The sequence below is a fragment of the Fukomys damarensis genome, unplaced genomic scaffold (genome assembly GCF_012274545.1).
Source record: "Fukomys damarensis isolate Sample0158 unplaced genomic scaffold, DMR_v1.0_HiC HiC_scaffold_19, whole genome shotgun sequence".
NCBI lineage: Eukaryota > Metazoa > Chordata > Mammalia > Rodentia > Bathyergidae > Fukomys > Fukomys damarensis.
This window is the reverse complement of record NW_022900931.1, coordinates 29,344,785-29,369,002: the sequence shown is the minus strand read 5'-3', so window position 1 is coordinate 29,369,002 and position 24,218 is coordinate 29,344,785. Positions and strand designations below refer to the sequence as shown.

The 24,218-nt window shown below is 39.9% G+C and overlaps 1 protein-coding gene across 1 annotated transcript; it reads right to left on the bottom strand.

Moving 5' to 3' along the window:
• Nmt2 (N-myristoyltransferase 2) lies at positions 1 to 19,626 on the bottom strand. Its single transcript, XM_010642030.3, has 12 exons — positions 19,598 to 19,626; positions 19,176 to 19,311; positions 18,919 to 19,063; positions 15,043 to 15,161; positions 14,855 to 14,946; positions 14,618 to 14,734; positions 13,088 to 13,258; positions 11,584 to 11,692; positions 5,832 to 6,002; positions 3,533 to 3,700; positions 1,529 to 1,666; positions 1 to 1,295 (listed from the first exon to the last, which is right to left on the bottom strand). Exons 1-12 carry the CDS (start codon positions 19,624 to 19,626, stop codon positions 1,275 to 1,277), a joined length of 1,416 nt encoding a protein of 471 aa, XP_010640332.2. The 3' UTR covers positions 1 to 1,274.
• Positions 19,627 to 24,218: the final 4,592 nt, after the last annotated feature.

The window sequence follows — 24,218 nt, the reverse complement described above, 5'->3', positions numbered from 1 at the left end:
AAAAAATACAATAAAATATTTATTCTTTTGACGATTTTCCATCATTCAAAAAAAGGACGCTTAGTTTGTGGGGTGTTTAAAGACAGGCAGTGGTCCAGAATTAGCCCATGGTGATATTTTGGTGGCCTCTTCCTGATATGATTGGTTTCAAAGGGTTACTAACAGGCAGTGGTACAATAAGAAGTATCTATTTTGTGGTATTTAAGGCCAGTCTGTTTGGCCTTGTTTAGCATCATATTTTCCCTTGGATTACTGGAAGTATATAAACATATGTACATAGTGGAACTTTTTCAAATTCTAGGTAACACCAGTAACAAAAATTATGAATAGTTATTTACAAGTAAGACATTTTCCATTAGCATGAGAGTTTTCATGATAAAAATCAGCATAAAGGAATATGGAATATGTGCAATTCTGTGTAAGTAATAGAACATTCAAACTATCAAAGTGCTGGTAGCACTAATAAATTCCCCAGGCACTAGTTTTAATTTCCGGCTTTTTATTTCTTCACCCTCACCTTCCTGGGTGTTGCTGACGAGAGCCTGGAGATAGTGCAGCAGTGGGAGTCTGTCTGGTCTCGGGCCTCATGCTTTGTGAGAGAGCACACTCAAGTTTGCCCAAAACCTTGCCACTGAAATGATCCATAACTTGCTGAAGATAAAGTACAAATCTGTATGTTTATTGTTTTTGTATATTTATTGGCTTGGCAACTTTGCTTAGAGAGGAATAATGCACTGGCCCCTGTCCATGTTCACAATGTCCCATCTCATACCCTCTGCTTGTCACTCAACCCCGTGCCTATGACCCCAGTAATGTATGTCAAGATTCTCCAGGGGATCCTTCTTTCTGTTACAAATGCACCACCATTTAATAGATAGAAATGCAGCAGTTTATCCCCACAAAGCAGCAAAGATTTTCTTACACAATGCTGTGACTTCTGTTTAGTCTATAGAAAAAGAGTCCTATTTCTAGAGTGGAAAAATACCCTTTCTTCACCAAAAGAGCTGAAGGTTTGAAAACTACAGGAATGTGCTCTTTGTACCCTTTCATCCCACTGATAAGTAGGTAAACAGCAAAAACAGGATAGATTTTAACATTCTAGCTAGAAATGTGTAGCACAGCTCATACGGGCATTTTTCATTTTTTTCTGATTGTTACCAGCTACTTCAGCTTCACTTGTGCTTTTACTCTTCTTTGGAATGGCAGTTCCAGGAATTGTCATAGAGAATATTAACAAATGAGGGTGTAAGAACAGTAGAGATCAGCAGATCCATCTACTGGAGTACAAGTCCAACCTAAATGGAGGGAAGAAACACAATGATCGCAAGACTGTGAGGCAGAGGAAAATCAAATCGTAATGTAATTCAGTAAGTGAATTTCAAAGCTCTTATAAAAATTTCAAATTATTCAAAGCTTTCAATAATTTCAAAGCTCTTCTCTTTATAAAGCCTTCTAATGGAAAGCACGTACAGAACTGTCTGGGCAAATAACCTATGTTTACACAGTCTTTGACAAAGCCTTCACTTACCTTTTCAGAATCCGTTCCTGGACATCTCCAGTTGTACAAGTAATACTGCAAATTGCCATCTCCTATACCAAACTTGAGTTTTTCCAAGAAGGTCTTATTTTCCATCAAATCTAGTGCATTGAATACATCAAATCCTTTCTGCCAATGTAAAAGAGACTTAAAATTTAAAACATCAATGGACTATAGCATCTTCTGTAATACACATTTCAGTGTAATACTTAATTCCTAGCACAGTATGAACTTATAAATGGAGCTTAATGTTTATGGCATATAGTGCACGTTGGGAATTCAGTTCAAAATTGTTTTCTAATGCTGCCAGTGAATCTGATGAAGTCAGCAAGATATTTCAGAAGTGCTGAATCAAAAAATGTAGTCTGATAGCTGGCATTTACAAAAAAGTAAGATTTCAGAAAATACTGTGTTCCTGCTTCGGAAGGGATAGATGTCTAGATGGTTCCATTTCAGGATTATTATTGGCCAAAGTTCCTGATTTAGCTGAAGCTACTGCCAAGGACTAAAGACTTTAAATTTCAGGCTTGTCTTAGGCTGATATTGAGGAATACAGTTGTTTTAATGGTAAAATCTAAATTTCTCGCAGGCTTGATGCATATCTAATCCCAGCTACATGGCAGAACAAGTTTGAGGTCAGCCTGGGCAATTTAGCAAGACCTTGTTTTAAATAAAAAGGCCTTGGGCTGTAGCTCAATGGTACAATGCCCCTGACTCAATCCTGCTGATAATTATATAAATTAAATCATTAAGTTGTTAGTAATAATACTGTGTACAATGTGATATAGATAAGGCACATAAAATTTTACTTCTCAGGGTATTTACCTTAAGTAACTTACTGATGATGTGGAAGAAGTTCTGTAGTTGAAAACAAGAAACCTGAGGATAATGCTGATAGGGTGATTCAAAAGTAACAGATGTGTAAAATTGTTTGTTTTGTTTGTTTTTGGTACCAGGGATCGAACTCGGGATTTTGTGCTTGCTAGGTAGGTGGCAGAGCCACTGAGCTAAATCCCAATGATCAAATATGAGAAAAGGGCAAGGAAGACATTTTTGATGTACTGTTTCTAATTTCTCATGCGCATTTTCCCACGTTAAATGTTTATCAGCACAATGTATAGTATGTCACCTGATTCAGATTTCTGCTTTTGTTTTGTTTTTTTGAGACAGGGTCTCACTTTGTAGTGCAGGCTAACCTTGAATTCACTCTGGAGCCCAGGCTGGCCTCAAACTTGTGGTGATCCTCCTGCCTCAGACTCCCGAGTGCTGAGATTACAGGCTTGTACCACCACACCTGGCTCAAATCTTTTTAAAGGAAAAATGTTTATTTGTGGCAATAACTCAATAACTATACCAACTTCTAGACTGAGGAAGCACAAAAATAATAGAACAAGGTACATTTTTAATTTAATTCCCTTTAAAATTCAGACTACCTGAATTAAATAATTTACTGCAGTTTATTTACTCAATACAAATATTTTCTCATGTATTTTATATTATGGTAGGATCTTTTCCTATATTCCTTGGATTATCACTTTTATGTATTCCTAGTAAGCATTTAAAAGTTTCCAATTTGTAGCCTGGTGTGGTGGGGAACATCTGTAATGCCAGCACTCTGAGAAGCTGAGGCAGGAGGATTGCAAATCAAAGCCCAGCCTGGGCAACTGAGCGAGACCCTGTCTCAAAAAAAAAAAAAGTTGGGGATGTACCTCAGTGTGAAGGGGTTCAATCTCTAGTAGTACAAATTTCAATTTATACAAAATTAATTTACACAAAAGTTTTGCTAAGTTGCAATAAAATTAATGATGAAAACAGACACAAGTTTTAAAAGAAACTCTTAGCAAAATTATACAAATGACTTGCCAATATGTAACAAAGAATGACCTGCATGAATTCCACCTGCATAGAATAAAAGACTGTCCAAGGCTTCCTCTGTTCTATCTGCTGGTGCACATGTGTGGAGAGGCAGACAGCACAGAGGAATGAGCTGCTCACCAGCTTGGCTATGATGAGCGCGTCACTCATGAGGTCCAGCAGCGGCGTCTCTGTGTGGATGTTGTAGAAGGAGTAGGCAGCTTTGAGGCTCTTATGGGCGGGGTGGTGCATGACCGTGGAGGGGAGCGTGTAGAAGCTCAGGAAGTCAGTCAGCTTCCCACTGGAGCTCTGAGGGATGAAGGTGACATCGGTAAGTGTCTCCCTGAACACACTGCAGGCAGCTGTGATCTCTGCCTTGAAGCGTAACTTCCAGTCACACAAAAAACAAGTGAGATTTCTTTCTTGAGGGCTAAGGTAGGTAGAGGCCAGAAAAGAACAGAGTTGGAAATTTTGCTAAAGTGCTCATTGATGATTTGCATAAAGCTCCTAGAAAGCGGACTATGCTGAAAGGGATGTTTCCTACATGGAGTAAGGAGTCAGTTCAGCCAGCGATAAAAGCAGGTGCCTTGGGTCTGCAGATGGTGGAACGTTAAGGGTTGGAAGGGTGTCCTCTTCCCTGAAAGGTGCGTGTGTGGTAAGCTAGCCTGGCAGTATTCCAGGGAGTGAGCTTCACAGGGGCTGCCCACCTGTGGTCATTCCGTTCGCCACATTTTCTTGGAAATGAACGATATGAGCCTGTTACTTCCAGAGAAAAACTGGCAGGATTTGTTGCCATGGATAAAACGTGAGATTTCAGGTACAAGTTAAAAGAGTTTGGGAAAATCTGTATCCTTTACCGTGAGCTACAGTACAGACTTCCCTTTGACAAAAGTGGTGATATCCATGCGTGGGATTCTTTGATATCATATAATGAAATGTCAGTATTTGAAAGACATCTATAATTCAATGCATCAGTATCTTCCAGATGACCAATGTTTGATGTTATGAACTCATACATAAGTAAAAGTGTCATTCAAAGGACAAGACATACCTCAGTGACTGAGCACTTGCTTACCAAGTGTGAGGCCCTTGGTTCAATGCCCAGGACCATAAAGAAAAAAGAAAAGAAAAAAAAAAAAAAAAAAAAAAAAAAAAAAAAAAAAAGAGCAAGCAAGACTAATAGCTGGGCATGGTGGCACATGCCTGTAATCCAGCACTTGGGAGGCTGAGGCAGGAGGACTGCTTAAGAGTTTGAGGCCAGCCTGGACCACACAGCAAGACCCTGTCTCAAAAAACCAAAACAAGTGCTTGTTTGGGCAGCATATATACTAAAAAAACAAAACAAACAACAAAAAAGACCAATGGATTTTAATAGAGTGTAAAAAAATTTTTGATTTTGGATAAGAGAATATGAATAATTATCTGAAAAGATAATTGAAACATTCATTTTCAAATCTTCAATAATTCATGTAAAATATTTTCTTCACATACTTTGACCATAGAGTGAAAGTATAAATAGATAATGAGTTACCTTCTATTAAATCAGACATTAATGAGATTTGCAAAAAATGTAAGATGATTCACTAATTTTGTGGTGTGGAAGATACTCGTATTTCATTTAAAATACGTACTTTTAAGTAACGTAATGGACTTACTTGTTATATCATTAAAACAAATAACAAATACCAGAATTTAATTTTGAATATGGTAAATATTTATGGATAATTTGTCAGAAAGTGAAGGAGATCTGTGATAAAAATGTCCCAAGTGCTGCCCTGGACATACACAGTTGCATAAGATCTGTGTATAAAGATGGCTACTCCTGCACTGCTTTAGTAGTAAAAACTTAGATTGCTCAGTTCTTCAGAAATGTCCTCAGTTACCCCGCCTTGGCTCCCTCCGTTACTACCCAACCTGGCTGGGCCTGTGATCTTCTGTCCTAGGGCTGGGTAAAGACTTCTGTGTGGAGTTGCTTCCAACTGGCCCTTTCCATTTCTTTCTTTCAAGTATTTACCAGATTAAACCCCAACTTCTCAACTTAATCCCTGAGCCTCCAAGTGATACATCATCTTAACAAATTCCAGATTTTGTTAAAATAAAAAAAGGTTTAAGTCAGGTATGGTGGTGAACTCTTACAATCCCAACACTCTGGGAAGGTGAGTTAGGATTCCAAGTTTGAGCTCAGTTTGGGTAGCTCAGTAACTTAGTAAGATCCTATCTCAAAATAAGAAACAAAGAGGGAGGGATATGGCTAAGTGTGAAGATCCTGGGTTCACTCCCCAGTGATTAAAGGGAAAAAGAGCTCATTTTTGTCCAAGAATAGAAACTGTAAAAAGATGTGGCTTTTCTACATCATGGAGGAAGAGGAAAGACACTGGCACTTTATTGTCTTTCTGGAAAACAAATGTTTCTGTCCTCAGTATTATCGCTTTACCTTTACCTCCACTACAAATGTGTCAATAATATGCTCCCGGGGGAGGAACCAGTGGGTCACTTCCTCTTCATCCATCACGGGAGCTAGATGGAACTGCTTCAGGTAAATGTTGATTAATTCTCGAACTGCTTTGATATCTTTTGGTTCCATCGGTCTCAAGCCTGAGGTCTTTGTAACCTTGTTAGAGGGAAAATAAAACAAAGCAAGAAGTTTAAACATAAGAGGAATAAAACTTTTTGCTCAAAGTGTGTTCTGCAGATTCCCTGGATCAGCATTACATAGGAGCTTATTAAACTGCAGAATCTGAACCCTGCTCCAAACCTCATGAATCAGAATCTGCAACTTACCAAGCTTCCCTCTTGACCTGTATACCAATTAAAGTTGGAGAAGAATGGTTTAAAATATGCTAGACAGTGCCCTCTGTTTTCTCTTCAGAAGAAGGTCTTGCCCATGATCCAAACAAAGGGAACATTACAAGATGATCTGTATGTCAATGCCAAGAATTTTGACACTGATATGATAACGCATGCGTAATGGAATGACTTCTGGGATATTTGCTTTAAATTGCCAAATGTGACACTTTGAAGTCACAGTTGAGAAACTTTATTTGTCTATGAAAAAGATGTTCTGAGCCGGGGATTTAGCTCAGTGGTTCTGCCACCTGTTTCAAAAGTGCAAGGTCCTGAGTTTGATCCCCAGTACCAAAAACAAAACAAACAAACAAATAAAACCAACAATTAAAATTCAGGTGTTCTCAGGTGCCTGGCTGCCAAATACTAAGCTTGGCTCTTGGGACTGTCTTTTCATTAAAAGGTTATGAGAGTGGGCATTTTAATCACCACTGTAGAGTTTAATACTTTTAAAATAAGGCCATAGGAATAAATAGCCCATAGGTCAGGACAGGTCCCCATTTGAATTTATTCAACTGCTTGTCCTAAGAAAAGCTCCTGACATCACTTTGGCTCTGTAGATCTGTCCAGCATCAGAAAACTTCAGACTAGATGTGAAGAAGCCAAATAAACCAAAATTAGAAACAAATATAGTGTTTTTTCCCTAGTAAACTTGGTATTTTTATCACCTTGGAAAAATACTGAATACATTTTAGGAGATAAATGAAATATAAAATCACTATTCTGCCTTTTCTGCCCACAGTGATTTATAAATATTTAAAAACTTTCTGTAGAATTAAATCATAATTCCTGCAGGCCCCTAGATAGAAATCCATGGGCGAAAATGGGTGCTTATTGGAGTGCTAGCTCTGATCAACTGTGGTTAGCTATGCTGAGGTTTCAAAGGTCTGGGGACTCAGGGCTGATCAATGATCAGTGTAATGTTTATGTTTACAGATCCAACAGTTCTGTTTTACTGGGGACTTTTCAATGATGACTATATAACATACAATGATATAATACAATAGCTAACATGCCATTTAATCTAAATTAAGAGAACTTAACGCCCTTAACATTTCATAGGTAACTCAGACAGTACTTTTAGTCTTTTTGTGGCTCTCAAAACTGAGTCAACAATACTTAAGAGTTCCCAGTTGGGAAGGCATTTGGAATATGCATTTAAAAATGCTAATAAAATGACCAAAACCATATAAAATATACATGTACAAGCATACTGTAATCATTTATAAATTATCTTCTGCAATGAGATAGATTCTGCTTGATCAAATAACATTTTTTTCTTTTGTTACTGGTTCGGAAACAATAATATCAAGCGATTAGATGAATAAAATCAGCAGGACCTTTGATATCTGTTAATGGAGAACATTCAGAAATGAGAACGTCTGCCAAATTCTTTCTAAAGCAAATATTTTCTGAAGCACAATTCTCATTCACTAAATATTCACACTGTGAAATCACCAAAAACACACCAGTTATCCAGCCCAGTGGACATACTTTTTGTTTTTGAGACAGGGTCTTGCTAAATCACTGTATTACTCAGAATGGGCTTGTGCTGCAATCCTCTTGCCTCAGGCTCCTGTGCCTGAACCACCACACCCTACTGTCCAGAGGACATCCTTAACGCAAGAATTCTTTAACATTTCAGTCTCCCGACCCTTTGACAGTCTTAATAATTATCTAGTACTATAAGAGCTTTGCTTTTATAGGTTTACATGTCTATTCTTACAGAATTAGACATGAAACTAAGAACATTAAAAACAAAAGAATACACAAGTACACCTCTACAGCCTCTGGGAGACTGTTCAGTACACTCCTAAGAGGACGAATGTGAAACATGCAAATTATATTTTAGTGTTCTTATGGAAATATTGTTGATGTCACAGATTCAAAGATGTTAGGGACTTTCACGGGTGTTTGGACCACACTTTAAGAACTGCAATGTTAGGTCTCAGAAGGTCAGAAAGATAGGTAGTAGGATTTAGATGAGGGAGACTCCGTGAAACCTGTTTGGGCAAACAGAAAATATCATTAACTTGGGAATTTACAAACATTTGAGACAAGTGTTTATAGATAGGAGCACTAAACCAGAAGAGAACACCAGAATGTATCAGCTATTAAAAACAAAATTAAGGACCTAGAAATGTGGGAAAATACTCACTTTTGCTGGTAGGCGATGGCTAAAAAAAAATCTATGGAAGAATGAAACAAATGTTAAAATGTGACAAAAACTATAGCTGTTGTCTTCAGGAAGAAGTAGAAACTTAAGCTTTAATAAAAACTAAGGTTTAGTACAACCTTGAAGTGAAGCATCATGTTTGTAAGAATTCAATGAAAACAAACATCCTGTAACAGAAAATTTTATATTTCATAAGCAAATTATAATCTGAATCAGATATACTTCCCAGGACCTAATCCATGTCTGTTATCTCCTGGACTCTATGTATATTGAAGTCTTTTTAAATGTATAAGGAAATACAGCTCCAAAGACTGAATAAAACACAACTTTCAAACTATATGGTATGAGAGCCGAGATTCCACAGCAGAGAAGTAAGCCATGTTTATGGTTATTTACATGATTAAAAAAGGAACAGAAATATATTAAACACAAAAAATATCGAATGCTGCTGAACACAGATTAGCTAGCAGGTCTTAGGACCTCTCTGAGTAAGCAACCTTTCTTGCAGCACAAACCTAGGATATGGGTAGACTATCCTGACATCTGCTTTTTATCTACTTCACACTTCTTCACCTTTAAGGTCACTTACACACACAAAGTCCAACTTTGTTTGGAAGTACTCAACTCCAACTAAAAAAATACAAAAACACTGAAGGATAAGGAGACATGGGAAGATGTGCTTTGGGAAACCTACTAGTTTAGAGACCAGCAGTAGGCACAGTGAGCTCTGACCCTACCTAGCAGACTTGACCTGCACCCTTGTGTTTCAATGTCCCTTCTGTGTGGTGGGACTAACAATCTGCCCTTTCTTGACTGTTACAATAAATCAGAATATGGATATTAAATGTCCAGTGTGATGCTAACCCCAATAAATGTTAAGTCCCATATTCAGAAGTACCTGAGGAAAATATAACGTGGAAACAGTAATAATGAGCCAGAAAATGAGACTGAGCCATACAGAAAAGTTGCGTTCAAGCAGGTTCTTTTTACGCTGACTGGGAGGAAACGCCTCTCTAGTTACTTGATTGCTAGTAGTAGACTCACTCATCTGGGCTCATGCGAGCGACTGTGGGGCCTCGTACCGCTGGGTTCTTCAGCTTTTAACTTAGCAGGCAGACTCCTGGGCATCCGCTGTCAGTACCTTCCCAGTTTTCAATGCCTGCCCTTTGTTCTCCTTTGCCCTCTTCTTTGCACTAACCGTTCTTCATGTTTCTTTCCTGTGTCTTCAAAGGGTAAAGGAGACTCACACATGCCAAAGAGAGGTACCTGGGCCTTGACAACTATCCTTTTCTCCCCAAAGCTGCCCTGGAACGGCTACACTGTGGGCCATCTAGGGGCCAGGAGTGTGAGAGGTGCCGACAGGAGATAAGGGGTGTGCCCAGGGACACGGAAGTGCAGCATGCGTCTGATGATGCACCCTTGTTTAGGTGTCAACCTTCATAAGCTTCAGTTTTCTTACCTGTAGAAGGGGGATAAGAAGTGATAACTTCAAAAGGTAGTTGTGAGAATAATTTGGATATATGTGGAAGAATATTGTAAACTTCAGTTTACTGGGGAGAAAAGGCAGTCATTAAAACAACACGGCTCCTACAAAGAACACAGACTGACTGTAAGGGAGACACAAAGTCAGGTCTCACTACTGATGCCTCACCAGTACTTTATCACCAACTTATCAAAACTTGTTATCCGTGAGAAGAGTGATCCTTGTACAAAAATATAATGGTTGCGTCAGGTCAAAAGTACTTTTAGCCCCTCAAATTCTAATCATTGTGAATAAACCAGTGAAGCAAAGGTCTATTCTTCTTTCCATTTTAGGCAGCATGCACATAAATGAGTATTTTTCTTATACATAAGCTACACTGCTTTAGCTTCAATGAAATGAAACACAGGAGACCAACATTATTCAAGTAGAATAGCAGTAGCACCTAGTGAATAAAGTAGGTAAGCTTGAGGTTTTTATTTCAGTTCACGTATAGCAAAAATTCAAATAAAGACCCTATTTGTGGGAGACAGATTCTAAGAAGGCCCTCAGTGACCCTGTCTCCTGGAGTTCCTGACTTGAGTGGTTTGCTCCTGTTGAGTGCAAGTAGGGCTGTGGCTTGCTTCTAACCAGTAGAATTTGGACTTGTGGCTTGCTTCTAGCCAATAGAAATGGCAGCAGTGACTGAATGTCACTTTCATGAATTGATCTGTCTCTGTAGACTGTCTCCAATGGCTCTGGTGAACAAACTGTCATGCTTTGAGCTGCCCAACAGAGAAGCCATATGGCAAAGAACTGAGGATAGCTTCTAGTAACCTGCAAGGAATGGAGGCGTCCATCTACCAGTCAGCAAAAAAGTCATACTGCCAACATCTGTGTAAGCCTGGAAGCAGATCCTTCTCCAAGCCCTGGACTCACATCTTATAGCAGCTTCACAAGAGACACCACACCTAAAGCAGGGGACCCAACTAGGTGATGCTTGGATCCCTGCCCCAAAGAACCTGGGCAAGAAGAAATGTGCTGCTCAGTTTGTGATAAATAATATACCATCAAGCCACAAATAAAGTGAAGACTGGAGAGCACACTGAAACTTTTTGCTCTTCAGACAGGGAGCTTTTCCTACTAGTAGTATGAAAGCTTTAAAAGATGGCAATTTAATGAGATATTATTTCCTCTTCCCGACTCTCTCCTCTAAACTCAATTCCTTACTTCTACAAGAAATCAGGAACAGCTTGGACTCTTTTCCCCTCTTAATAGACAATACTGAAAATTTCAAAACTTACTTTTCTTACACTCACCCAAGTATAAAATGAAGAATTTGAAGAATCTTAAAAACAAAACAAAAGCCAAGTGTGGTGGTCCATGCCTGTAATCCCAGCACCTGGGAGGCTGAGACAGGGAGACTGCTGAATTTGAGGCCAGCTTAGGCTACATGATGAGTTCAAGATCAGCCTGAACTATGTAGCAAGACTCTGTCTCAAAACAAAACAAAATGCCCAAAGCAAAGCAAAATAGTGTTTCTAAGTGAACTCCTCTACTTTCCCAGCTTCTGAGTTCTCTGCAGTCTTTCTAGCTACATACTCCTTTCCTCAGACCTATGACTCTGCTTTTAGACTGCTGCAAAAAATTCTCTTCTGCCTTAAAAGCTTTGGTTGTTGCAGCTCCATAAAACTGCAGATCATTCTTACTCACCTCTGGCAGTCTGTAAAGCTTCACTGTTCTCTGCAATGTCATATTTCTACTCAAGTGAGAAAACTTCACTTCCACCAGTTTTCTGGGGTTTAGGGATCGATGCCAGTATCTGGAATATGACAAAGGTTTTAAAGTCTGATTTATTTCTCCCTGTATGTCTTCACTCTGTTTTGTCTCAGCTGTTCAGAAGCATTTATTCAGTACTTAGGCTACACCCGGCACAGTGGTGGATGCTGGCCCTCTTCCTATACAATAACTTTATTAGTTGATTTTTCTTCTCGGAAATGTCCTATATTCCTATTTAGGTGCTTCTAGCTTGTGACCTTTTGTCTCTGTCACTAAAGAGGAATCATAAAACTTCAAGAAAACTATTCATCCTTCTTAGGTAGGCAAGTATTTAATGACAATTGTGATTTTCTAAGGGCAATCCAAAAAATGTAAGGCATGAAAATATTTACCCTAGTAAGTAGCTTTTAGTTCAGGAGAATATACACCAAGAAAAACAACTTTCTGAGAAATGAGCTTGAATTTCTTAAGTGATTCCAGTTTGGGAAATGGGATAAAGAATTTATATTAACACATACCTGTGGTGTACTTTTCTTGATTTATGAATAATTTAATAGACTATAGTAATTTTATAATTTTATCTTTTGTACTGTTTTTGTTTTTTGTGTTTTTTTTGATACCGGGGATTGAACTCGGGTCCTTGCGCTTGCCAGGCAGGCCACCGAACCGCTGAGCTAAATCCCCGGCCCACCTTCTGTACTTTTTATTTGACATTTCATCCTTTTTGGATTCTTTTTTTTTTTTTTTGGTACCAGGGATCGAACTTGGGACTTTGCACTTGTGAAGCAAGTGGAAGAACCACTGAGCTAAATCCCCGGCCCTGTTTTGAGCCAATAAAAATAGTGGAGGGAGATAAGTCTTTCTGATGTTTTACAACAGGTTACTCCAGTGATAGTCTGATTACTTTCCTGAAAAAACCTTCAAAAGCCTGTTATAGTCAAGGAAGCCATACAAACAGAACGAAGCTTTCTTCTGACTCTGAGCAAACAAGCACATCTGAGCCTTTCAACTGATGCTCATCTGATTTTTGGAAAAGTTTAGTAGTGCTGCAAACCAAGGCAGAAACTGAGTTTACAGATAGAAACAAAACGTGTGACACTGAACTTTTTGAGATCACAATGCCCTACATTTCTCCAGGTACGCACAACAGTTGTCCTTCAAATGGAATAAAAGCAGAAATATATATCCAGTACCATTAGCAGAAAAATGCTAACTTATTCTGAGCCACCCAGTGGCTGCATGATGTACTGGGGCAAACTCTGGACTCTGTGGTTCTAGGTTCTGGTTTCCATCTCTGCTGCCAACAAAGTATATAATTCCCAGCCAGCCACAATCCATCCAGCTATACCCAAGCAGAATACTGCTTCTAACAGGAAGATAATGATGCTTGGCATGTTTGGCGAGGGCAGACTCACGGGAGGGATGTGGTAACCATTACCTGCATGTAGCCACGGGCTTAGGAAGGACCACTCCAGCAGTGTACACAGCCTGGAAGATCCCTTCCAGGTTCACTCTTCTGGTTATTTCTCTAATTAACACTGGGGCTACTCGTTTCGATCTCAATTTCTTATGAACGCAAAGAAAGTTGATTTCTACCATCCTCTTCACACTGAGAAACAAAGATGTGGAAAATTACAGCCAACATGAAACAAGCACATTTTAAAAAAGACATTATCCATAAAATGTCAAAGAATAACCATGTTGAAGATATCCTTTAACAATTTTTGTTTGTTTGTTTTTTGTGGGGCTTTTTTTGCAGTACCAGGGATCAAACTCAGGACCTTGCTCTTGAAGGCAGGCACAGTGCCACTGAGTCAAATCCCAGGCCCTTTTAACAATGTTTAAGAAAAACAATGCACAAAATCGACTAAAACATTACTTTCCATTACTCCCCTGTCACAATATATATAACTCTAGTCCTGGGGGCCAAACCTCTTTATTTTAAATAAATTGAAGACTGATCTTTTTATAAGCTTTCATTTTAGAAACTGGATGAAATGTGCCTCAGAGTTTCTGTTTTCTCTGTAACGTGTAACTGTGGTGATAACTGGTACAGAGTCTGATACGATGCTGCTCTGAAGCAAGATACAAATCACAGGGACCCCTGAGAAGCCTTTTTTAAAAAAAAAAATTTATTTTTTTAGCAGCATACAATATTCCCCAAGACCATATGCATTTATCAGCAAATAAGGTAACTAGTACAGGGGATGGTACACATACGTATTACACATTACATCTTGTTCTTCACAACTGGGTCTTAGAATTTCTGAGCTAGAAATCCAGAGCAAAAATGCAACACGCTTATTCTATGGAGATAAACTCTTTATTCCTCCTAAAATTCTAAGCAGTTTTTTCCCCTAGAAATAAATCAGAAATGCCTTTTTGGGCTGGGGGGATTTAGCTCAGTGGTTCTTTCACCTGCCTCCCAAGTGCAAGGTCCTGAGTTCAATTCCCGGTTTAAAAAAAAAAAAAGAAATACCTGTTTATGGCTATTTCAACACTTATACATGTACTACATGTATATGTATGGGTATGTACATATCTGTGTTCATGTATGAGACTGACAGTCATAAAAACAAAATCGGACAGAAGACAGAGAAAGGGAGGGAGTAAAGAGGGACAGATGGAGGAGTGGACAGAGGTAGCTGTCCTTTTTCTTTATAAAACTAATAAATTTAATTTTTACATTAAAAAATCAGTTCTTGTGCTGCCTGCCTCGCAAGCACAAGGACCTGAGTTTGATCCTGGTACCAAAAAAAAAAAAAAAAAAAAAAAAATGGGTTACGTGAAAATAAAAAAAAAAAAAAAAAAAAAAAAAATCGGTTCAGTGCAAAATTGAGCAGAGTCCCCATATAGCCTCTGCCCACCAAATTGACAACTGGCACTGAGTAATTTTTAAAAGCCTACTCTAATGCAATTCTTAGAAAAGAAATACAAAGTACTGCTACAGACAAGCCTCAACTCGCACCTTTCATAAATGCGGATGTTGGCTGGGATGGCACTTATGAATCCTACTAGTTTCTTATTAGAAGTTACTCTGACCCCACAGTGCCACTGCAGGAGCCAGCCCGGGGGACGCAGAGCCCTAAAGTCAGGGAAGACAAGAGAAACAAACATCAGTTAGTGTCTAAAAAACACAAGAAAAGGCCCAAGACCTCCCAGCCCAGTGGCCCTCTTGACAGTCCACATGACCAGTGAGACCTACCACAACAGGAACTCTGGCGAATAGTCGAAGCGGAACATATTGTCATCATCTTCTACATAATTCTCGTTTAACAATGTATATAGCTCCTTGAGCTACAATATAAAACAAGCATCCTGTCGATGGTGCTCAGGACCAAGTCAGAAGCAATTTTTGTGAATGCAGGTGTTGAAGCAAAGAGTTTTACTCACCACCTCCGCATTACTCAAGTCTAAAGTATCCCACATAAAACCCTGTGGCAAAGAATATGGTTCTTGACGTACATTGTCTTTGTCTGGCTCAATTGCACCATGAGAAGTTATGACTTCATCTGCAGAGAGAGACAGAAAGAAATATAAAAGGAGAGGATATTAAATTACAGAGTAATCTGACAATCCCAAAAGATCAGCAACATAAACACAATCAGATATAGGGCACTCTGGTTTCATGTAATATTTCAAAATGTGCTATTATTTCAGCTTCCTCTGAGCTGAAACAGGAAAGCTAGGCTTTCCTGATGTGATATGGAATGATTATTTCACCAGTCAAATAAAAGGGAGATTCATCTGTCATCCAGCAACAAAGAAAATGTTGTAAAATGCCAGGGACTTCTCAGCTGCAACCCCAGGTTGCAGATTCACTGCACAGCCTCACTGGGAGTGGTGCAGGTTTGATACATCAGCCTTGGAGACAGTCACCTTTCTGCCCAGGGATGAACCTTGGTGGAAGAGCACTTGTCTGGTATGCTTGAGGTGATGGGCTCAATCCTTAGCACCAAGGAAAAAAGAAGTACACTACATTTCCACAAACCAGGGACAGGAACCTCCAACTCCTCCTAGCAATGAAATCTAGAATTAATTTCAAGGTCAGCTACTTATCCATCTGTACAGCTAGAAATGTAGTTGAAGCCAAGTGTGGTCCAGGTCTCTAGTGATTTTCTTTGTGGAAATTGCTATGCACCTGAGAAAAACCCTGGCTCTTCCCATGGCTGCCACCTGCCTCAAAACTCCTTGTTCCCTCCCTGCCCCTCACTCCCAGTGCTCTGGCCACACCGACCTAGCTCAGGCTTTTCCCAGATCAGGGTCTTACTGTGCTTTCCCTCTGCTGAAATCCTGTCTTTGGTCATCACATGGATGGCCCTTGGGGAGTTCTTAATTTCTCACAGCATCTTTCCCTGACTAAAGTTTTTTCCTACCTAAAATATGCCCTCTCTACTGTTTCCAGGGTATTTAGTAACAGATTCTCAGCAAATCTGCTAAGTGAAGGATTTCAGGGCCTAGTACTTCCCATCAGAACCTTTCTGCAAGCAGATGTCACAGGGTCTATAACAGCTCCAATCCCTCTGATCTAATCCCCTAATTTAATTACTCTTGTGTTATGGTTTGGATCAAAAGCTCATGTGCTCAGAGATGGGGTTTTTGGAAGGTGATGAGATCACAGGCACTAACCTCATCAATGGGTTAATCCATTAATCAGTTCCTAACTGAATGTGCTATTAGAAAGTGGGGCCTAGCTGGAGGAGGTAGGTCACTGGGGGTGTCTTTGAAGGGTATTATCTTTTCCTCTGGCTCCTTCTTGCTGTCTGTGTACTGGCTGCCATGAGTGAGCATGAGCAGCTTTATTTCCTCATTATTCCCTTTGGCCATGATGTTTCTGCTCTGAAGCTAACACCATGGACTGATCCTCTGAAACCATGAGCCATAATAAACCTTTCCTCCTGCAAGTTGTTTATATCAAGTTTTTTGGTCACAATGATGACCTACCTTATCTTCACTGACTTCAAATAAGCCCAAGGGACCAAATTCCTAGTCCTGCCCATACAAAGTCCCTTGTGGCCACTGCTTAACACTTGGCTCTCAAACAGTATCCCTGGGACAGTTCCAAGCTAGTAGCCGTGAAGAGCTGGGTGTATTTGGACTGACCTGGGACAACTTCTGGATAGCCAGAAATGGGGAGGCAAAGACTCCTCAACTTCCAAATGTTGCCCCCAACCTCAGGTTCACTCTTTCCCCCATCAACCTGACTTCCCTCATCTGTTACAGCCTCTGACTGAACTGTGATGTGCATTAAGAGTTCTAGAAAGTGGAGAATCAAGCAAGGATTTATAAGGAGAAGCAAAGTAGGAAGAACTACTTCCCAAAGAGGGGCCCTGGAGTTCAGTGCTAGCTGGTAGTAGTTCTTCCATGAGATGGGCCAGCACCTTGGTTACAGCATTCAACCATTTACATTTACATAAATACATTTAGACTGATAAATCCTGATTCCCTTAGCTAACAGTCAGAGCTAATCAAACTCCTCTAAGTTTATGCTAAAGAATTTCTTTCATTATTAAACATAGTCTATAACCTGAAAGAAAAGACAAGCAAAGCTGGGGATTTAGCTCAGTGGTTTTGCCACTTGCCTTCCAAGTGCAAGGTCCCGAGTTTGATCCCTGGTACAAAAAAAAAAAAAAAAAAGAAGAAGAAAGAAAAGAAAAGACAAGCAATGATCAGTTTTTCTTTTCTTTCTCTATACTGCTGGGAATGGAACCTGGGACTTCACATATGCTAGGGAAGTGCCCTTCTTCTGAGCTACACCCTGTCCCTTCTTTCTGCTTTCCTCCCCAGTCAGAAGCTTGTTTCTTTTAAGATACTGCGGCAGGTATGAGTGAGAAAGGACCCGTGGTTTTAAAAATTTCATGAATTAATATTTGAAGGCACAGAAGAGGATTGCTCCTTGATTTATATTCCACAAAGTGGATTATTTGTATGTAGCTGGGCTATTTAGAGGGTGGACAGCAATTAACCTTTTATATGATTCTGATCCAAAACCCAAATAAATCAAAGCTGCATAGTTATATAACATCCTCATACATACGTAAGACAAAGCAGGAGATTTATGTTGCAATGCATTTTATACTTCTATGACATTATGCCATCATCTATTTTTGTGTAAATTAGGTTTCTGGAAACTAACCCAGTAAGAGTCTAAGTGAATGCAACAGAAGAGCCCAAGGCCAAGGAAGGATACCCTGTGATGGGCCAAAGTCTTACGTAGCCTTCGAATCCAGAGGTGTCTTGCTCTTATGACACCGGAATAGTACTGAGCTGATTCTATCAGCACCACCAGTAAGTGTTCAGAACTGTTTCATTAAATGGTGTGAAACAGTTTATTTCAGTAAATACTAGCAGGCACATTTTCTGGATCTTTTGGAATAACCAAGGTGTGAAAATGGTAAAAGTTTACATTTAAGAACTGTATTATGGCTTATATTTAGATGTCAACCCAAAGCCTCATGCACTCATGGGTGGGGCTTTTGGGAGGTGGCTAGATCTCAAGATTAAGGAATGTGTGATAACGAAATTGGTTTAGCACAGTTTCGGATGTGAATAACGGAAAGCCCACCTTGGGCGTGTGTGGCACCAACCAATAGGCTTGCAGGCCAGATGGGATAAAGGGGACAGGGAGGCTGCTTTCTGCCTCCTGCCTGCTGTGCTATGGACTTTCTCTCCTGCTATGCTGCACTGCCTTAGAACCGGCCAACTACAGACTGAAACCTCTGCACTAAAACAAAATTTTTCTCTTTTAACTTGTGGGTATCAGGTATTTTGCTATCCCAGCAGTGAGAAAGTAACTAAGACAAACAGCACGAAACTCAAAACAAAGAGGATGGGTGAGAGAACCGTGTGTGTGTGTTTGTGTGTACAGACTTTACATAGAATGTGTAATTTAACATCACAGTTTAAGTATGGGGAAACTGTTTTTTTGGGGTATCGGGGATTGAACTTGGGTCCTTGCACTTGCAAGGCAGGCCACCGAACCGCTGAGCTAAATCCCCGGCCCGTTTTTTTTGTTAATCTAGCTTGTTTTAGGAACTCCACCCCAAAAAGGAAAAACAAAAGCACTTACTTAGTTTGGGCACCGGCTGTGTGTCCCAGAACTGGTACCTGCGTTTGCCTGCCTCATCGATGTTCCTGGCCGGGAACTTGGGTCCTTGCACTTGCAAGGCAGGCCACCGAACCGCTGAGCTAAATCCCCGGCCCGTTTTTTTTGTTAATCTAGCTTGTTTTAGGAACTCCACCCCAAAAAGGAAAAACAAAAGCACTTACTTAGTTTGGGCACCGGCTGTGTGTCCCAGAACTGGTACCTGCGTTTGCCTGCCTCATCGATGTTCCTGGCCGGGCCCTGGCACGCCGACAGCAGCTCCACCGCTCTCTGGATATCCTGCAGCTTCTGCATCGGGATGGTGGCATTCTGCAAGAGCACAGAGCTGACTGCACATCCGGGCCCGCAGTGTGCTGCACGCCCAAATTCACTCTTATCTTCATGAGCAACCACACAGGGCACAATGAAACAGTGCTCTTACTTTTGAAGGCTGATGAATTTTAATCTCCTGAGAATCAGATGCAGAGTCAGACTTCGTGCCTCCAGAATTTGGCTTCTCCTTTTTCCTCTTCTGTTTCTTCTTTTTCTTTTTGGCTCCCAAATCCCCTCCAGGACTTCTGTAAGAAATGCAAGGAGAATAAAAAAAAAAAAAATCAAAGAAAAAGTCATTACATAAATTAATTATGCTATACATATGCTATCCACAGTAAAACATAACTATTCAGGTATGAGTGGGGAATTAAAAGTAGATTAAGGGGGCTGAGGATTTAGCTCAGTGGTGACAACACCTGCCTGGCAAGTGTGAGGTCCCGAGTTCAATCCCCAGTACCAAAAAAAAAAAACAAAACAAAAAACAACAAAAAAGTAGGTTAAGGAATCAAAACAGGAAAATATGGTCCGTACTCTGTCACAACGCAGGCGTTCAGAAGCATGGACGCAGGAAAATTGTAGCTATAAACCACATTTTCTAACTGAAATCAAGGGGCTTTTACAGTTTACTACTTTACTGACCTACTTTTTATCCAGTCTCTTAAGGGAGGGATATGTGTAAAAAAATTCCATTATAAGCACATCTTAAGGACCTTCTAGAGACAACAAACCACTATTTTTTTTCCCAGTGCTGGTGATCAAATCCAAGATCTTGCACAGGACAGGAAAAAGCACTGTCCTTAAACTAATGATTCCAAATTAATACTCTTAAAACAACAGAAACCAAAGAAACTGCTGTTTTGCAGATAAAGAAATTGCTCCTGAAAAAGATTTTTACTATGAAGACAAACAATAAAACACACTAAGTAACAAAAATACTAACTAGTGAGACAGATCGGTTTGGAACCCTTTTCCTTCCATGGCTACTGTCTTCTGAAAGAACAAAAGGAAAAAAGGAAACACACGAGGAGGTTTAAATTTCCCATTTATGTGGGTTTATTCTACCACAGAATTCCCAAAAGGTAAATTAAAATTTAGTATCGGAAGGGTCAGGGTAGCTCAGTGGTTCCACCACCTGCTAACTAAAATTCTAACAGCAGAAAACAGAAGAAATTACTTTGATAAAACACAAACTTCCCTGCCTCACAAGTGCAAGGACCAGGGCTGGGGATTTAGCTCAGCGGTTCAGTGGCCTGCCTTGCAAGCTGAATAGACCTGAGTTCAATCCCCGGTACCAAAAAAAAAAAAAAAAAAAAAAAAAGGAAAGGACCCAAATTCAACCCCCAAAAAAAAAAAAAAAAAAAAAAAAAAAAAGCTCTCTATCTGTACCTATTTGTTCTCTTTTTTGATTTTTACCTAATTATTATATATGCATGCATTACAAGACTTGAAAATCACTAATATACATTAGGAAACTTATATTGTCCCTCAAAGACAACCAATAGTTTTTCTGATTTATATGCTTCCAAAATTATCTCTCTTCTCTAAGCTTATCCTCACTCTGGTTTTGTTTGTTTTGTGGTACTTGGCCAGCACTCTAACACTAGATACACTCCCAGCTCCTTGCTATAAATAATTTTTGAATAAAAATTGAATCTTAAACAAGACATTTTGAAACTGGCATATTTTCCTTCTTTCCACTTAATATATCATGGGATTATTTCCACGTCAGAACATATTAAGCTACCTCATTTCTCTTTAGTGGCTGTGTAGTATTCAAGACCTACCTCGTTTTATTGAACCTTTCCTATGTTAAAAAGGCTGCTGCGAAAAAATATCCAGGCACTTACACCTTTCTGCATTCAAACTGGTAAGTCTAGGGAGAAATGCTAAGTCAAAGGGTATCTTTAGTTTTATTAAGACTTTTTTTTTTGGTACCAGGGATCGAACTCAGGACCTTGCGCTGCTGAGGTAGGTGGCAGCACCACTGAGCTAAATCCCCAGCCCAACTAAGGCTTTTCCTAAATAGTGTACCAATGTCCACACTAACAAGAGCCCAGATCATCAGAGTTCCTCACCCTCATGCTAATATCATCTTTCTATGACAGTCATACCAGTGAGAAAAGTCTCCCTTGTAGACTTAATTTTTGTATTTAACCAGGAGTGGTATTATTTCATATATTTATTGGTCATTCATATTTTTTCATGAATTGCTCATTTATATCCCTTTTCTCTTAGCTTTCTTTAAAAATTATTTGTTGGTGCTCTTTATAAAAGTATCAGCATCACCTATCATTTATTAAGTATTTACTATGGACACTTCATGTAAGACCCACAATAGCTCTGTGAGACAAAACTTTATGCTTACTTTACATCACCTACTTTCGGTCTGTTACTTAGATCATAAATTCTCTACCCAGTTTATTTTTTAGTTTTCAGCTTTATGGTATCTTTAAAATTTTTATAAAGTCTAATACTCAGAAATTTTTCCTTTGTGACTTTTTAAAACTTTTAAGTCTTGTTTATAAAACTTTCCTATTCTAAAATTACATTGGGCCGGGGATTTAGCTCAGTGGTTCCACTGCCTGCCTTGCAAACGCAAGGATCTGAGTTCAATCCTCAGTACCAAAACAACAACAACAAAAAAAATTATACCAATATTCTTCTGTGCTTTTTTTCTATTTTAATGATTTACTGAGAAAAAGTTCCTCCACTTGAAATAAAATGTGTGCATATCCTTACTTTCTAAAAACAAATTATAAATACAAGAGAGACTGGCTTTGTAACTTGTTAATACCAGGGTTAAACTATACTGTCGAAAGACCAACAGCAGACAAGAATTAAGAGAGGTGAAACTGCCTCCTTACTGGATGGATACTTAGTCATTCAATGCACAATTTTGTTTTTCCAGACACTGCTACAGGGCAGGCAGCTGTCATAAATCCATTGATAGATAATGTCTGTCACGCAGAAGGAGTGTCTATTTCATCCCTTTGGGCCTGGTGGGCTTTTGACTTGCTTGGAACACAATGCAACCAATATTACGTAATGAATCTGGTCACAAAAGGCCACATAGCTTCCCTCCGCCGAGACTTCTCTTAGAATACTGCACTTTGGCAGCCTTACTCCTTTGAGACCTGCCGTGTGGGCGAAGCCATGTGCTGGTGAGGTCCCCTGGTGGTAGCCCACCAGCACTGGGGACCCCAAGTGAGAACCTCTCCAGCAGTGTCCTTCCCAAATCCCTACCCATCAGGTCTGCGAGCAGTTACACGTAACAGCAATGGGGACACAGAGACACAACGATGAAGAGAGCAACACCCTGTCCTACAGCACTCAAACTCTTAGAGCAACAGACAATATGCAACTGACAGAAGGTGAGGCCACATGGTAAATTATCAGTACTGTTACTACACGTGCAATCCTGTTGTTTCCTGTGCCAGGACACTTCTCATCTTCACTTCCTGGCTAACTATGGGTCACTCAAGATTCAGGTCAAGCATCACCTGCCTGTTGCTCCTGGACTTCCTACTAGGGACCCCGAAGTGCGCTGTCCTCAGTGCTCTCTGATTCCCCACTGGAGTGTCTGTTCCTGAAGCTGTGCAGCAGAGCTCACTGTTTTCCCTGCCTCCTTGCAGTGGGCCTGCAGGACACTTTCCCAGCCCTGAGCATGGGGAGGGCAAGTGAGCTGCCTTACCCAGTGGGATATGATGGGCTCCTCCAAGGCAAGGGCAGTTAGAAGCCAGTCCACTCTCTTTCAGGAAGCTTATAAACATTCTCCACTTACCAGTGCCATTCAGCAGTCACAATGAAAAGTTAACTACACATCTGGTGGCCCAGACCCAGTCTCATCTTCATGAGCAGCCACAGAGGTGGCAATAAAACAAGGCACTTACTTCTGAAGGCTGATGAATTTTAATCGCTGTGCTAAAGTAAGAAATTCGAGCTGAGTGTGCATGCCTGTAAGCACGGCACTTTGGGAAGACGAGGGAGTAAGACAACAAATTCAAGTCTAGCCTAGGCAACCTAGCAACCTAGTAAGACTGTTTCAAACAAAATAAAACAAAATGGTTGGGGGCATAGCTCAGCATGAAGACCCTGGGTCCAACACCTAGTACCAAAAAAAGAAAAAAATTATAAAAATTTAATTTGCAATGCATAATTCATTCCTCTATAAAGACCAAATATAAAATGTATGTTTGATAGTGTGAGAAACTGTTTTAAGAAATGAGTGCTTCTTATGTATATTTCCCTATTCATAACCTTAAAATAGAAATCAGAACTCATCTACAGAGATATGTGAAGACTTTGTCAAGTGGTACCCTAGTGGTCTAAAAATAGTACTGCATTCCCACCAAAATGAGCAGTGTATTTCTATCGGTAGAATCAAATGTGTACTATCATGATGTTTATATTTAAAATCATCTGGTGACTAAAGATGCCCAGAAATATCTGACTAGATATAGGGCTTAAACAAACATAACTTAGCCAGGGAGAGCTGGAAATAGCCTGTGGATGTGTATGGTTCCGTACAATCTCTGTTTTGTGAGCAAGAATGTTTCAAGCTTTTCTTCCTCAGTGCTCCCAAGGCTGGCACCTTAAAAGATAATTTTGTTGTGTTGTTATTTCATGATTTATGTATGCATTTATGGGTGGATGTAACAGGAAAAAGATCTATCTGTGCTTGTACTGCCGAGGTCTCCAATGCCTCGCACCAGCAGACATTCATACCACACGCTTGGTGAATGAAAACATGGAGAATTGGCTCTGTCTGTGGCTCCAGTCATATGCTGTCAGGCAGCAAAACACCTCTGAAAGCTACAATTTCTCCAGGTTGATGGTAAAGCCTATAGCAGTGCTTTACCCAGTGCTTACTGAACATTTCTGTGTGCTCAGCATTGTGTGAGGGGCTCAGGAAGGCTGACGTCATGGAGTATGGCCTGTAGCTCCACAGGGCAAAGAGCTCTGTCTTTGCCTGCCCCCTTATTTCACTGTTGCTGGTTAGGTCTTTTCTAGAAACTGCTGGGAGCCCAGGGCCTCACAGCTTTTATGTTATATCACCCAGTTTTAAGTATCTCCAATTTCCGGAAGACGTGGACAGCATAAAAGAAGAAGGACCCTCATGGAAAAACTACTATCCTGGGGCTGACATCTCCAG

Coding starts and splice junctions, on each gene's coding strand:
- Nmt2 (XM_010642030.3), bottom strand. CDS start 19,626: ATGCTTCTGAACGCCTGCGTTGTGACAGA. Junction 19,064..19,175: donor AAATTCATCAGCCTTCAAAA/GTAAGAGCACTG, acceptor GTGCTCTTGCAG/AATGCCACCATCCCGATGCA. Junction 6,003..11,583: donor AGCTTTACAGACTGCCAGAG/GTGAGTAAGAAT, acceptor CCCTCTAACAAG/GTTACAAAGACCTCAGGCTT.